This window comes from Pristiophorus japonicus, chromosome 12 (assembly GCF_044704955.1).
Source record: "Pristiophorus japonicus isolate sPriJap1 chromosome 12, sPriJap1.hap1, whole genome shotgun sequence".
NCBI classification, from domain to species: domain Eukaryota; kingdom Metazoa; phylum Chordata; class Chondrichthyes; family Pristiophoridae; genus Pristiophorus; species Pristiophorus japonicus.
The window spans coordinates 148,780,466-148,793,309 of record NC_091988.1 but is presented as its reverse complement, the minus strand read 5'-3'; the positions used below and the strand labels follow the sequence as shown (position 1 = coordinate 148,793,309).

General features: G+C 43.3%; 1 protein-coding gene across 2 annotated transcripts in view; it reads left to right on the top strand.

Moving 5' to 3' along the window:
* The window catches only part of LOC139277503 (probable phospholipid-transporting ATPase IIA), a 174,355-nt gene that overhangs the window by 83,181 nt on the left and 78,330 nt on the right, over positions 1-12,844 (top strand). For both annotated transcript variants that reach the window (XM_070896037.1, XM_070896036.1), the window contains exons 13-14: positions 1,499-1,611; positions 8,128-8,343. In XM_070896037.1, coding sequence (XP_070752138.1) covers positions 1,499-1,611; positions 8,128-8,343 — 329 coding nt within the window. The remainder of the gene's footprint in view (positions 1-1,498; positions 1,612-8,127; positions 8,344-12,844) is intronic.

Sequence of the window (12,844 nt, the reverse complement as noted above, 5' to 3'; positions counted from 1 at the left end):
CGGAACTCGTCCACGGCAAACAAGCCAAAGGTGGGCAGCAGAAACGTTACAAGGACACCCTCAAAGCCTCCCTGATAAAGTGCACTGACACCTGCGAGTCCCTGGCCAAAGACCGCCCTAAGTGGAGGAAGTGCATCCCGGAGGGCGCTGAGCTTCTTGCAGAAAGCAAGCGCATACAGCAGAAGGAGCGTGCGGCAAACCAGGCTCCCCGCCCACCCTTCCCTTCAACCACTGTCTGACCCACCTGTGACAGAGACTGTAGTTCTCGTATTGGACTGTACAGCCACCTAAGAACTCATGCTAAGAGTGGAAGCATGTCTTCCTTGATTCCGAGGGACTGTCCATGATGATGATATCTGACCTCTATTCACAAGCCTTTAAAAATGTGATTTTATGAAAATTCAATTTCTGGAAAAGCTATGCAAAACCACAATTAGTCAGATTATTTTGAATGGGGGCCTTGATATTTTGCTATGGCTCCATCTCTCTCGGGTCTCATCAGTGGTATAATTTGTCTGTGAAATGTGGAGTGTTGTCTCCAACAAATTGTTGAGCACTTTGTGAAAGTCTGTTTTTAGAGCTTGACTGGTCAGCCAATAGGAAGGGTGGAGGAGGAAATGGAAGAAGATATTTTTTTCTAAATATATCTCTTATATTACAATGCAAACAAAATTACAATATGCTAAAATATGTAAGCATAGTTTTAATGTATTTGGTTTGACATTTTTTCTGTAATTATTGGAAGGTACAGTTTGTAGGTAGGAAGCCAGGTAATTACTAAAGACTGGGATATAGCTCCTCTAGTGGCCCAATTGGTAATTGCACTCGTTAACAAATTCCATTCTGTGCTGAGTTGGATAATCTTAGCTGGGCCAGTAATTGTTGTGTTATAGTTGGTTTCTGTACCCCTGAATTAGGGAGGGGAATTGGGGAACAACAATTGGCCTCTTTGCTCCTGTACTTGGGAGCGGTAAATAATCAGCCACCATTCATTGCTCTCCAATGACTCCTGCTGAAAAGTGCTTGCGGGCAATCTTGACTTTGTGAGACAGCGTAAAACAGGTGATGGGGACTAGGCAGCCTGCTTTACATCTCCTGATTTATTAAAAAAAAACATTTGGAAGTACTAAATTGGGAGAGATATAAAGCGGGCTGCCGATTTGCTATCGCCTGTTTTACACTGATGCAAAAGTCAAAATGTGTCTTTGGTCAAGTGAATACGGGGTCCTGTTAAATGGTGTTGCCCTCCAATAGACAAATAATCTGCCAGTACTCCGCCTCGACTACACATGAAGTCAGTTGGGCGAATTGCTGGTCCTGTGTCATGTTCGAGAGGAGGAGAGAAAATATAGGGGGGTTGGGGAGGAAATGTGATCTAAGACTTGAAATGTACAGTCCCCCATTATGGCAGTACTATGTGATGTAAGAAACTAAAATGCACTTTCATAAATTTCAAAATCTCATAACTTTAACTTGGCCTTCCCCTCCTACTCCACAGGAACTCTTACAAAGAATGAGATGCAGTTCAGGCGTCTTCATTTGGGTACAGTATCCTATGGCATGGATTCTATGGATGAAGTGGAGAGCCATGTTTTTAGTGCATATACACAGGTAAAAGTGTGGCAAGTGATTAGTTGCTGCTGATGCTACTAACAGCAGGCCTCTGATCACCATTACTGAGGAAAGGGGCAGTGAAATTCTAGGAGCCTTTCTGTGATTTATAAACTCCCAAGATGTCAGTATGGTTCTGGCGCAATATATTCTCATTTGTTCTGTACAATGGGACCTACTGATTATTATGATGCCTCATTTCTTAATCCATTTATTATCAATGTTTATTCCACTTATTATTCAAGTTTCAACCTTCCAAATAATTTATTAATTTATGTTTTTTTAAGTCTATTGTACAACCAGAGAGGGACTGCACCATGTTGCAGCAGGTCAACAGAATGAATTTTGTTTGAAGCTATCTTGATTCCTGTTGAAAGTGATTACCTGCTCTCCTAGAACATATCCAGTGATTAACTATGCTGTGGAGAGCAGGGAAGTCCTACATCAGCTGAATTGGGCAAAATAGCAGACATGCTCCTGCACTCTAGCAAAGGTTTCCACGTCCTGATCGCTGTCCTGTTACAAAATTTGCACGTGTGGATTATGGCAGCAAGGATATGATTGCACTCTGCTGTAATTCATGCCCCTTTGACTAGCCTGCTGACACTCAATGTCTAGATTCATACCTCAAGAAAGGGTGAGGTACCTGAGGATGCCTGGTACCTGTGGAACTATATCCAGCTATGAATTGATTCTTCAGGACAGAAGGGGAGGGGAATTTATTGGCAAGGAAATTAAAAATGTGTGAATACCTGGCATGTGAATGACCCTTCAACCCTTACACCCTGTGTATTACTTTCTCTCCATCACCTCCTGTTACTATTTGGTTCTACTCCATTTATTGTGCATTTGTCCAACCTTCCCTTTATTCCTTTCAGTAATACCAGCTCTTTCTAATTTCTTGCATTTCCTGTGCAATATTTTTTAAGCCCCAGCTAAAACAGCCTGTATTTTTGCAAAGTCAGTTGTTTGTCAATGCATCTGTTTAGATGTCTTTAACCAATTAAAGAGAAGCTCTGGTAACTTAAGCTGATTGTCACTCACTAATGCTAAACCTCCTATTCCAAATGAAACATCGGAACTAACTCAAAATAGACATCAAATAGAGTCAAATTACCCATGGACAATCTGTGTCTAAGCTCACATTTAAACACTGGCCATTTAGGCTAAATAACAGACCCAGGAACCAGACCCTGGTATCCTCGGAATCTAAGCTTCCTTCCATACATTTTGTTAACAATTTGTTTTTAAATATTTTTTTCCACCATCTTTGTCCCATGCTCTTCTGCTGGAGTATTGTTTCCATGCTAGGTTATGGCTTCAGTGGCACTCATCATCCTGTCGTCTCTCACCCAATGTACCATTATTGATATGCAGAGCCTTAATGGTGAGTGTTGCTTGTTTATTTGGCTGCAGGGTCATCACAAGCGGCCAAACCATGCCTTCACCTAACCCAATGTCTACAAATGCATACTACTATCTGGGTTTGCTGGATACTGGTTAAGAGCGGGAACCTCTCTAACCTAGGGGCATTGAGGCCATTTGTAGAAGCCCTATTGGCACCCCAGCTGAGATCAACCAACTTAGTACAGACTGAGGCTCAAACCTGAAATCTTGTTAAGAACATAAGAAATAGAAGCAGGAGTAGGCCATTTGGCCCCTCGAGTCTGCTCCGCCATTTAATAAGATCATGGCTGATCTGATCATGGACTCAGCTCCACTTCCCTGCCCGCTCCCCATAACCCTTTATTCCTTTATCACTCAAAAATCTGTCTATCTCCACCTTAAATATATTCAATTACCCAGCCTCCACAGCTCTCTGGGCAGAGAATTCCATAGATTTACAACCCTCAGAGAAGAAATTCCTCCTTTGGTTCATTTAGCTCAGCTACGCATTATGTAAGCTTGCTGAGCCACCATGAGCGCACCAGCTAGCTCCTTGCCATTATTACATGTTGTTATGTTAACTTGAAACCCTCAATCTTGCTTTTTATAGTGGTTAAAGCAATTATTTCAAAAGCTCTGATTTTGAGGCGTACCATTTCATTGGTGGCAAAGAAGTGGGAATGTAAAAAATATCTATGTAATGATCACCTGTTAGCATGCAGAGATAAACCTGTTAAACCATCAAAAGTATCTTAACCACAAAAAACAGTCGAATTTCTCTGACTAGTTAGGGGCATCTCTGGATTTTTATCCATCTAACTGACAAACCTGACCATCTATTTCCCATTTTACTCACATAAAACACTCCTTAGCTGCCAATTCTGCTGTTAGCTGTTTGACGTTGCAATGGCACCCTCAAAAGGTTCGGCACAGCTATCATTAGCCTTGAAACAGAAACTACAAATTCCACTGCCAAGTTAACCTATTCTGGGCTATTGAGGTATTGTAGGATAAAATAAGTTTGGTGCCTTTTGTTCAGCGGTGTTGGCACAAGCACATCGATTTTTCAAGCTCTCTGTTGGTGCTGATGACGACATATAGTTAATGGTCCAGATCTTGCATCTTTAAGTGACTTTCCCAACCCTTCAATCTCTAGTTTCTTCCTGAGTGTATTTTTGAAACTTTTTTTTTTAAAATCTGCTGGTGTGTAGCTACATTTATACATATGATTTTCTCAGATCATTGGAGTGGGTCACTTCAGAGGAAATTGAGTTAACCCTGTTGTGTGGGACTAGCCAGATCAGGCAAGGATGGCGGGTTCCCTTCCCTGTAGGATATTAGTAAACTAGGTTCAACGATAATCCAGCAGTATTCATCATGTTACTGGTGTTAATCCACGTCCGGACAGGGGACAAACAGGGCTGCGTCATCGCTCCAACCCTCTTCTCAATCTTCCTCGCTGCCATGCTCCACCTCGCAGTTAACAAGCTCCCCGCTGGAGTGGAACAAAACTACAGAACCAGTGGGAAGCTGTTTAACCTACACCACCTCCAGGCCAGGTCCAAGATCACCCCAACCTCTCGTTGAGCTATAGTACGCGAACGACGCCTGCGTCTGCGCACATTCTGAAGCTGAACTCCAGGATACAGTCGATGTATTTACTGAGGCATATGAAAGTACGGGCCTTACGCTAAACATCCGTAAGGCAAAGGTCCTCCACCAGCCTGTCCTCGCCGCATAGCACTGCCCCCCCAGTCATTAAAATCCACGGCGCGGCCCTCGACAAAGTGGACCATTTCCCATACCTCGGGAGCCTCTTATCAACAAAAGCAGACATTGATGCGGAGATTCAACACCGCCTTCGGCCGCCTGAGGAACAGAGTGTTCGAAGACCAGGCCCTCAAATATACCACCTAGTTCATGGTCTACAGAGCTGTAATAATACCCGCCCTCCTATATGGCTCAGAGGCATGGACGATGTACAGAAGAACCAAGTCGCTAGAGATATATCACCAACGATGTCTCTGCAAGATCCTGTAAGTCCCCTGGGAGGATAGGCGCATCAACATCAGTGTCCTTGTCCGGGCCAACATCCCCAGCATTGAAGCACTGACCACACTCGATCAGCTTCACTGGGCAGGCCATATAGTTCGCATGCTAGACACGAGACTCCCAAAGCAAGTGCTCTATGCGGAGCTCCTTCACTGCAAACGAGCCAAAGGTGGGCAGCGTTCAAGGACACCCTCAAAGCCTCGCTGATAAAGTGTGACATCACCACTGACACCTGGGAATCCCTGGCCAAAGATTGCCATAAGTGGAGAAAGTGCATCCGGGAGGGCATTGAGCACTTCGAATCTCAACAGCGAGAGCGTGAAGGGGTCAAGTGCAGGCAGTGGAAGGAGCGTGCTGCAAACCAGTCCCACCCACCCCTTCCCTCGGCGACTGTCTGCCCCACCTGTGACAGAGTCTGTGGCTCTCATATTGGACTGTTCAGCCACCAAAGAACTTACTTCAGGAGTGGAAGCAAGTCTTCCTCGATTCCGAGAGACTGCCTATGATGATGATGATGGTGGTGTTAATCCATGCCATACTAAATGATTTTTTTTTTTGTCACTAGTACTTTCCCTGTCTAATCGGATTTAAATTCTGAACCTTCTGAAGATACAAGTCTGGGAGGTGGACAGTTGTCTCATTCCATTAACAGCAAACAACCATCAAAAAGAGTTGCAATTTGTAGCTCAGTACAGTACTGCAAGATGCTAGTTCATTTCCGTTAATGTTCTTCCTGTAATTGGAAATCCATACAGTATTATTCTAAAGAGGAGTAGTTACCATAAAATGTGGGTTATGGTTGTGCCAGTGTATAGGCTATGCTTGTGAATTTTGCAGAAGGCTAACAATATTAGAATTGTCGAGATGTGCAAGACCCAGTCACAAGTTTGCAGACTATATACCAGATATATTGTTTGTTTAAAAAAAAAACTTGAAAAATCAGCCAAAAGGTTTATAGTCACATAAGCCATGTTCCTCTATCCCACCTGGACTTGCGCCCTCCAAGTAATATTCCTACCAAAATATAATACCTCACAATTATCTGTGTTGAACTTCATTTGCCAATTATATGCCCATTCTGCAAGCTTATTAATGTCCTCCTGTAATTTCTTGCAGTCTTGCTCAGTATTAACTATCGCCACCCACCCCCCCCCCCCCCCCCCCCGCCAATTTGGTGTGATCTGCAAATTTAGAAATTATGTATTTGATTCCAAAGTCTAAATCATGAATGTCAATTGTGAACAGCGGTGGTCCGAGCATTGATCCTTGTGGAACACCACTACCCACCTTCTGCCACTGTGAATAGCTACCCTTTACTCCAACTCTCTGCTTTTCATGTTGAAGCCAGCTAGCTAACCATTTTTGCCTAAGGAGCTCTCAAACTTGCTCACCAGGCAGAAAATGCACTTCTCCAATTCCTCTAATTTGAGCTCTGTGCTTCATTGAGTACTCCCTGACAAAAATCATGGAGTATATTCTAACTAGCGATCATCACTGTGGTTGTGACTGACAATGGGTGCTGTGAAGTGCTATGTTGAATCTGAACATTGTGTTCTGCTAGCTCGTACTCTGAGGCATCTAGCAGAGCAGAGTGGCATATTTTAGAGGATGGCCACAAGTCACACAGGAGTTATGTGTGTGCACTAGGTCCGTGTAGCAGAGCTTGGTCTCCAGTCGTCTTGGTTAACCCTTGCCACTGGACCACAACCTAGCTCTGTCAAGCCCGTGTGGTGGCTGGTATGCAACGGCCACCCCATGTTTAAAAAAAAAAAATCCACGCACAGGCATCTTCCACCCTTCGAGTCCTGGAATATCCGGTCCCTCATTGAAACACCTGTGAACTCATCCCTTTTTGGTGTGGAAGTGGGTCATCCTCGATACGAGGGACTGCCTAATAATACTACTGTTTTTAAAAAGTCCATTTGTCCCCACTAAACTTCCCCCAACATATGTGTTTTCATTATATTATGTTATTAAGCAAATGGCATGTTGGCCTTCATAGCGAGGGGATTTGAGTACAGGGCCTTGGTGAGGCCACACCTGGAGTATTGTGTACAGTTTTGGTCTCCTAACCTGAGGAAGGACATTCTTGTTATTGAGGGAGTGCAGCGAAGGTTCACCAGATTGATTCCCGGGATGGCGGGACTGACCTATCAAGAAAGACTAAATCAACTGGGCTTGTATTCACTGGAGTTCAGAAGAATGAGAGGGGACCTTATAGAAACATTTAAAATTCTGATGGGTTTAGACAGGTTAGATGCAGGAAGAGTGTTCACAATGTTGGGGAAGTCCAGAACCAGGGGTCATAGTCTCAGGATAAGAGGTAAGCCATTTAGGACCGAGATGAGGAGAAACTTCTTCACCCAGAGAGTGGTGAACCTGTGGAATTCTCTACCACAGAAAGTTGTTGAGGCCAATTCACCAAATATATTCAAAAAGGAGTTAGATGTAGTCCTTACTACTAGGGGGAATCAAGGGGTATGGCAAGAAAGCAGGAATGGGGTACTGAAGTTGCATGTTCAGCCATGAACTCATTGAATGGCGGTGCAGGCTAGAAGGGTCGAATGGCCTACTCCTGCACCTATTTTCTATGTTTCTATGTAAGCTGAAACTACCTTCCCACTGCCCATTAAATGAATCCCCTGCCTGTCAGGAGTTTAGTTTGTTTTATGTTATCTAGAAAGCAGTTTTATATTTGGTGTTTCTGTAGTTTGGATCACGAGACCAATGTCATTTTATGGGGTTACAATTCAACTATTGAGATAAAGGACCAGTTTTGCGTTATGTAAATACAGGAATTCAGCGTACAGACCGAGTCACCCACAATGCAAACTACAGCAGTGGCAACTGTAAAAGTACCTAGCATATAACATGTTTTTGCCCAGTATAACTGTTACTGTACCTGGGAACAAATTGCATCATTCAGGACAGCCTAACTTGCTTTGAAGATAACCGATGCTTTTGCTCGCTTCAAATTGCAAATCTCTTCCCTTTGTTTGCATAGTTCTCTGCCTCCTCTCAATGAAGATGTATATAAACCATTATGCTAAAATAATCTGGGATTCTCTTGTTTCCTAGCCACCACCTGCTTCACAAGATAAACCCCCCTCGGCAGCTCCAAAAATACGCAAAACTGTCGGCGTCCGTGTTCATGAAGCAGTGAAAGCGATCGCACTGTGCCATAACGTTACACCTGTGTACGAGTCTCACGGGCCTGACTCAACCGACAGAGCTGAAGCTGAACAAAACTACGAAGATGCATGTCGGATTTACCAAGCAGCCAGTCCAGACGAGGTTAGTTGCTCTCATCTATCCAATAGTGTAACTTTCTTCTCCAGCAATTGTCCTTCAGCATGAAACAAAATTCTTATGAACTGGTGTCTGCGATTACCTTTCATTATTCAATTTTTGTTTCTGTTTTCTTAAGTTTGTTTAATAAAATCCTCTGCAGCTTTCAGATACTGAGCTTGTTAGTTCTGGAACTCATGCAACTTGTATTTGGCATGAATTTTTGTTGCTAAGTGGAAGTCCAGAATTCTACAGACAGGGACAATAAGGATTTATTCTTTTTGTACCCCTTCTCTATCTCTGGGACTCACTTAAGGACACTCCTTTCTTTTTAGTCAGGAGGTTATGCTTGAACTATATCAAACACTAGTTAGGCCACAGCTAGAGTACCGAGTACAGTTCTGGTCACCACATAACAGAAAGGATGTGATTACACTAGAGAGGATACAGGGGAGATTTACGAGGATGTTGCCTGGATTGGAGAATTTTAGCTATGAGGGAAGATTGGATAGGCTGAGTTTGTTTTCTTTGGAGCAGAGGCTGAGGGGAGATCTACTTGAGGTGTATAAAATTAGGAGGGGTCTGAATAGAGTGCATAGGAAGGACCTATTTCCCTTAGCAGAGGGGTCAATAAGCAGGGGAGCATAGATTTAAAATAATTGGTAGGAGGTTTAGAGGGGTTTTGAGGAGAAATGTTTCCACCCAGAGGGTGGTAGGGGCCTGGAACTCATTGCCTGAAAGAGTGGTAAAGGCAGAAACCCTCATAGCATTTAAAAAGTGCTTGGATATGCACTTGAAGTGTCGTAACCTGCAGGGTTACGGACCAAGAGTTGAAAAGTGGATTAGTCTGGATAGCTCTTTATCGGCCAGCATGGACACGATGAGCTGTAACTTGCTATGATTCTAGGACACTGACATTCTGAAGCTGGCTGTGTGAGAGTAGCCCAAGCTGATGCCGCTTTTTCCTCTTCCAAATTTGTACTGTTATAGGTTTCACTTTGAGATGCTGCAAGAATGACTGTTGTGATAAATGAGAAAATATTGGTGCTGTAGGAAGTTGGGAATATGGCATATTATTGGGACAGTGTAGTAGGAAGTATACCTGAATAGGGTACTGCATGATCCAATGCTGGTGTAGAAATGCAAAGTTTACTTCCTTCCCCCGAACAGATATCTGATGAGCACACAGCAAATGCTGAAGCTGGGCTGGTCCAGTTTCAGGCAAATCTTCCAGATTGTGAGGTGAACTCCTGATTCATACCCAGCTAGCCATTAAGATTACTTTGTGAAATGATTATTTTGAGCTCTGGTAGATTGGTGTAACTACAGGCACATTTTGTTTAAACCAAAGTATAAATTTGTGTTGAGGTTTAAATATTAGAATGTAAACTGCGCATATACACATTTTAAGTAAAAACTATTTTCTCCAGAGCTGGAGGTAAATTCTGATTCAGTTCAAGAACATCTCTGCCTGTTACTGTGCTTGTAGACACTTCTATCCAGTTGCTAATCAAGTGCACTCTATGTCATGTTCAACTAAAAGCCTCCAAAATTTATTACACTTTCTGTTTTTAACTTATATGCGATTCATTTTGCTCAATCAACTGGTTTGAAATGTTTTAATGATGAGAATAGATCAGCCTTTGTGGCTTCTCCTGCAGTCACAAAGCGCAAACTATACAGATCCTATTTAATGACTATTTACAGTCAACAGGGCAAAAACTCAGCTCATTGCAAATATCACTGATACTATAAAAGAGAGAAGTGATCGACAGCAAAGGGCTGTGTGGTTTAAGTGTCTAACGGTGACCTGGTTTTTAATAAGTATGTTTCAGAAAAAAAGTTTTGAAGTAACTGAGACGCATAAAAATTAATTTGAAAAATTAACACCACAGACAGAATTTGCTGTGGCCTGTTTTTAGGTGCATAACCTATGGCACGCATCCTATGCGCCCAAACTAGGCTGCCAGGGACTCGACAGAAATTGGGCCTCCGACGTCACTAATAGTCATAGCAAGTTGCCGACATCTTCCAGAGGCTGCGTGCCCTTTGCTTTGCTTTGCCGGCAGTGGGAGGGGAGGAAGAAAGCGGGGGGAAATGATTGAAGGTCAGCAGCAGCCCACTGTACTGCTGTGGAGCTGGGGGGAGCACTCCTACCCTTCACCACTCCCCACCCCACCCCCTCCCCCCCCCCCCCAATGGCTGTGAACCTCGACAGTGGAAACGGCAGGCTATTTGAAGGCAGAGGCCAGTAAAGTTTGTTGGAATCATGTCCTCGCCTGATATGTACAATTTTGCATTGCCAGCACTGGTTGTTGGATAATGACGATAAATGAGAACCCTGCTGCAACTGTACAGGGTATTGGTGAGGCTGCACCTGGAGTACTGCGTGCAGTTTTGGTCACCTTACTTAAGGAAGGATATACTGGCTTTGGAGGGGGTACAGAGACTATTCACTAGGCTGATCCCGGAGATTAGGGGGTTACCTTATGATGATAGATTGAGTAGACTGGGTCTTTACTCGTTGGAGTTCAAAAGGATGAGGGGTGATCTTATAGAAACATTTAAAATAATGAAAGGGATAGACAAGATAGAGGCAGAGAGGTTGTTTCCACTGGTCGGGGAGACTAGAACTAGGGGACACCGCCTCAAAATACAGGGGAGCCAATTTAAAACTGAGTTGAGAAGGAATTTCTTCTCCCAGAGGGTTGTGAATCTGTGGAATTCTTTGCCCAAGGAAGCAGTTGAGGCTAGCTCATTGAATGTATTCAAGTCACAGATATTTTTAACCAATAATGGAATTAAGGGTTACGGGGAGCGGGCGGGTAAGTGGAGCGGAGTCCACGGCCAGATCAGCCATGATCTTGTTGAATGGCGGAGCAGGCTCGAGGGGCTAAATGGCCTACTCCTGTTCCTAATTCTTATGTTCTTGTGTTCTTGTATGTTGACGTTCGCCGTCCCAAGCGGGGACACTGCGGCCAATTGGCAGTTGTACAGCCACTTCCTTATTTCCAGCTGAGATGAAGGTGCTTTTATGTTGTGCTGGTGTTACTGAGACTCGATAAAATGAGTGTTCCCACCAGCTGGTCTCTCCAACTTTTGGCAATTTTACATTTTGCATCCAGCTGGCTGTGTGAGTCCCCCACTTGAAAAGATCTTGTGCAATATAAAAGTATCTTCGCACAGCAGAGACTGGAGATCAGTCCTCGGACCTTTCTGGCTTCTATGACTCAGACTCATTGGATAAACTCACCGAGCTGTCAATGCAATCTGTGTTCTACATTGTAACTCCTATCATTAAATCTAGCTGTGAGAATAAGACATTTCATGGAACTATTGTTTAAAAAAATGTAAGCCAAAGGTCTTCATACTTTGATTCCTGCAATTAAAATCGAGTCACTAGATTTGCTTTAGGCATTTATAAGGCCATGTGGCAGCTATGGGTATTTGAAACCTACTCCATGTTGTGTAGAATGGTGAGGCTCACAACTTGCAGCAGGAAGTGCAGATGGATTGATTCTGATTTACATGATTTTCATTTTAAAAAAAAAAGCTCTTTGTTCCATTGTTTCTTATTTTGAATGAATAGGCGTTCATGTCCCTTGACACGCTGTACGTTCTCCCCCGTCTGGTGGGAGGTAGGGCTAGAAAAGGAATCCTGTTTTAGTGGACATTTTTCTAATATGTAAATCAGCTGGTGGTGGAGAAGCAAAGCTCTCTGAGTTTCAGGTTGATGTCTCTGCTCCCTCTGGCACAGGAAGGCTTATCCCTGCTTTTGTCACCTCTAGACTCGTTTACTTCAGTGCTCTTCTTTCTGGTCTCTCATCCTTCATCCTCCACAAACATCAATTTGCCCAAAATGCAGCCACTCATAGCCTCTTCCAAACTAGCTCCAGCTAGCCTACACTGGTTCCTCTTACCCCAATGTGTTAAATGTAAATGGATTTGTCTTCAAAGCCCTCTGATTTTGGCCATTTTTGATCTTCACCCCACCCCCACCCCCACCCCCCATTCCCTTTTGCTACAATGCTGGTTAAACCTTAGTCCCAGTCGGTGGAATGCCTTCCTTAAAATCCTTCACCTCCCCATCAAACGCTCTTTTTTTTTAAAAAACGCTTTCTCAAAACCCATCTTGTCAACTAGCCTTTCACTCACCCCTTCTGATGTCTTCCTCTTTGGCTCAGCATCTGTTTCTCTGTTTCCATTTGTGAAGTACCATGGGACTTTTGTTTTAAATGTTAAAGGTTTTATATAAATACAAGTTGTTAGTAGCAGTGGAAGGAGAAGCAAGCATAGTCTCGCTCTGAGGTGCACTCTCCAGCCTCCTTTAGTTATTTGTGCAATTTTAAAAATATATAATTATTTTACTGTTAGTCATGGCCAGTTTTGCTAAATAGTTTAAAGAAGCAAACAACCTGTTTGTTTTATATGGGTTAAAATGTGCCTTTGTTAAAATACCAGAGTAATTTCACACAAACACATTTTATAGCCAATAGCACACAAACAT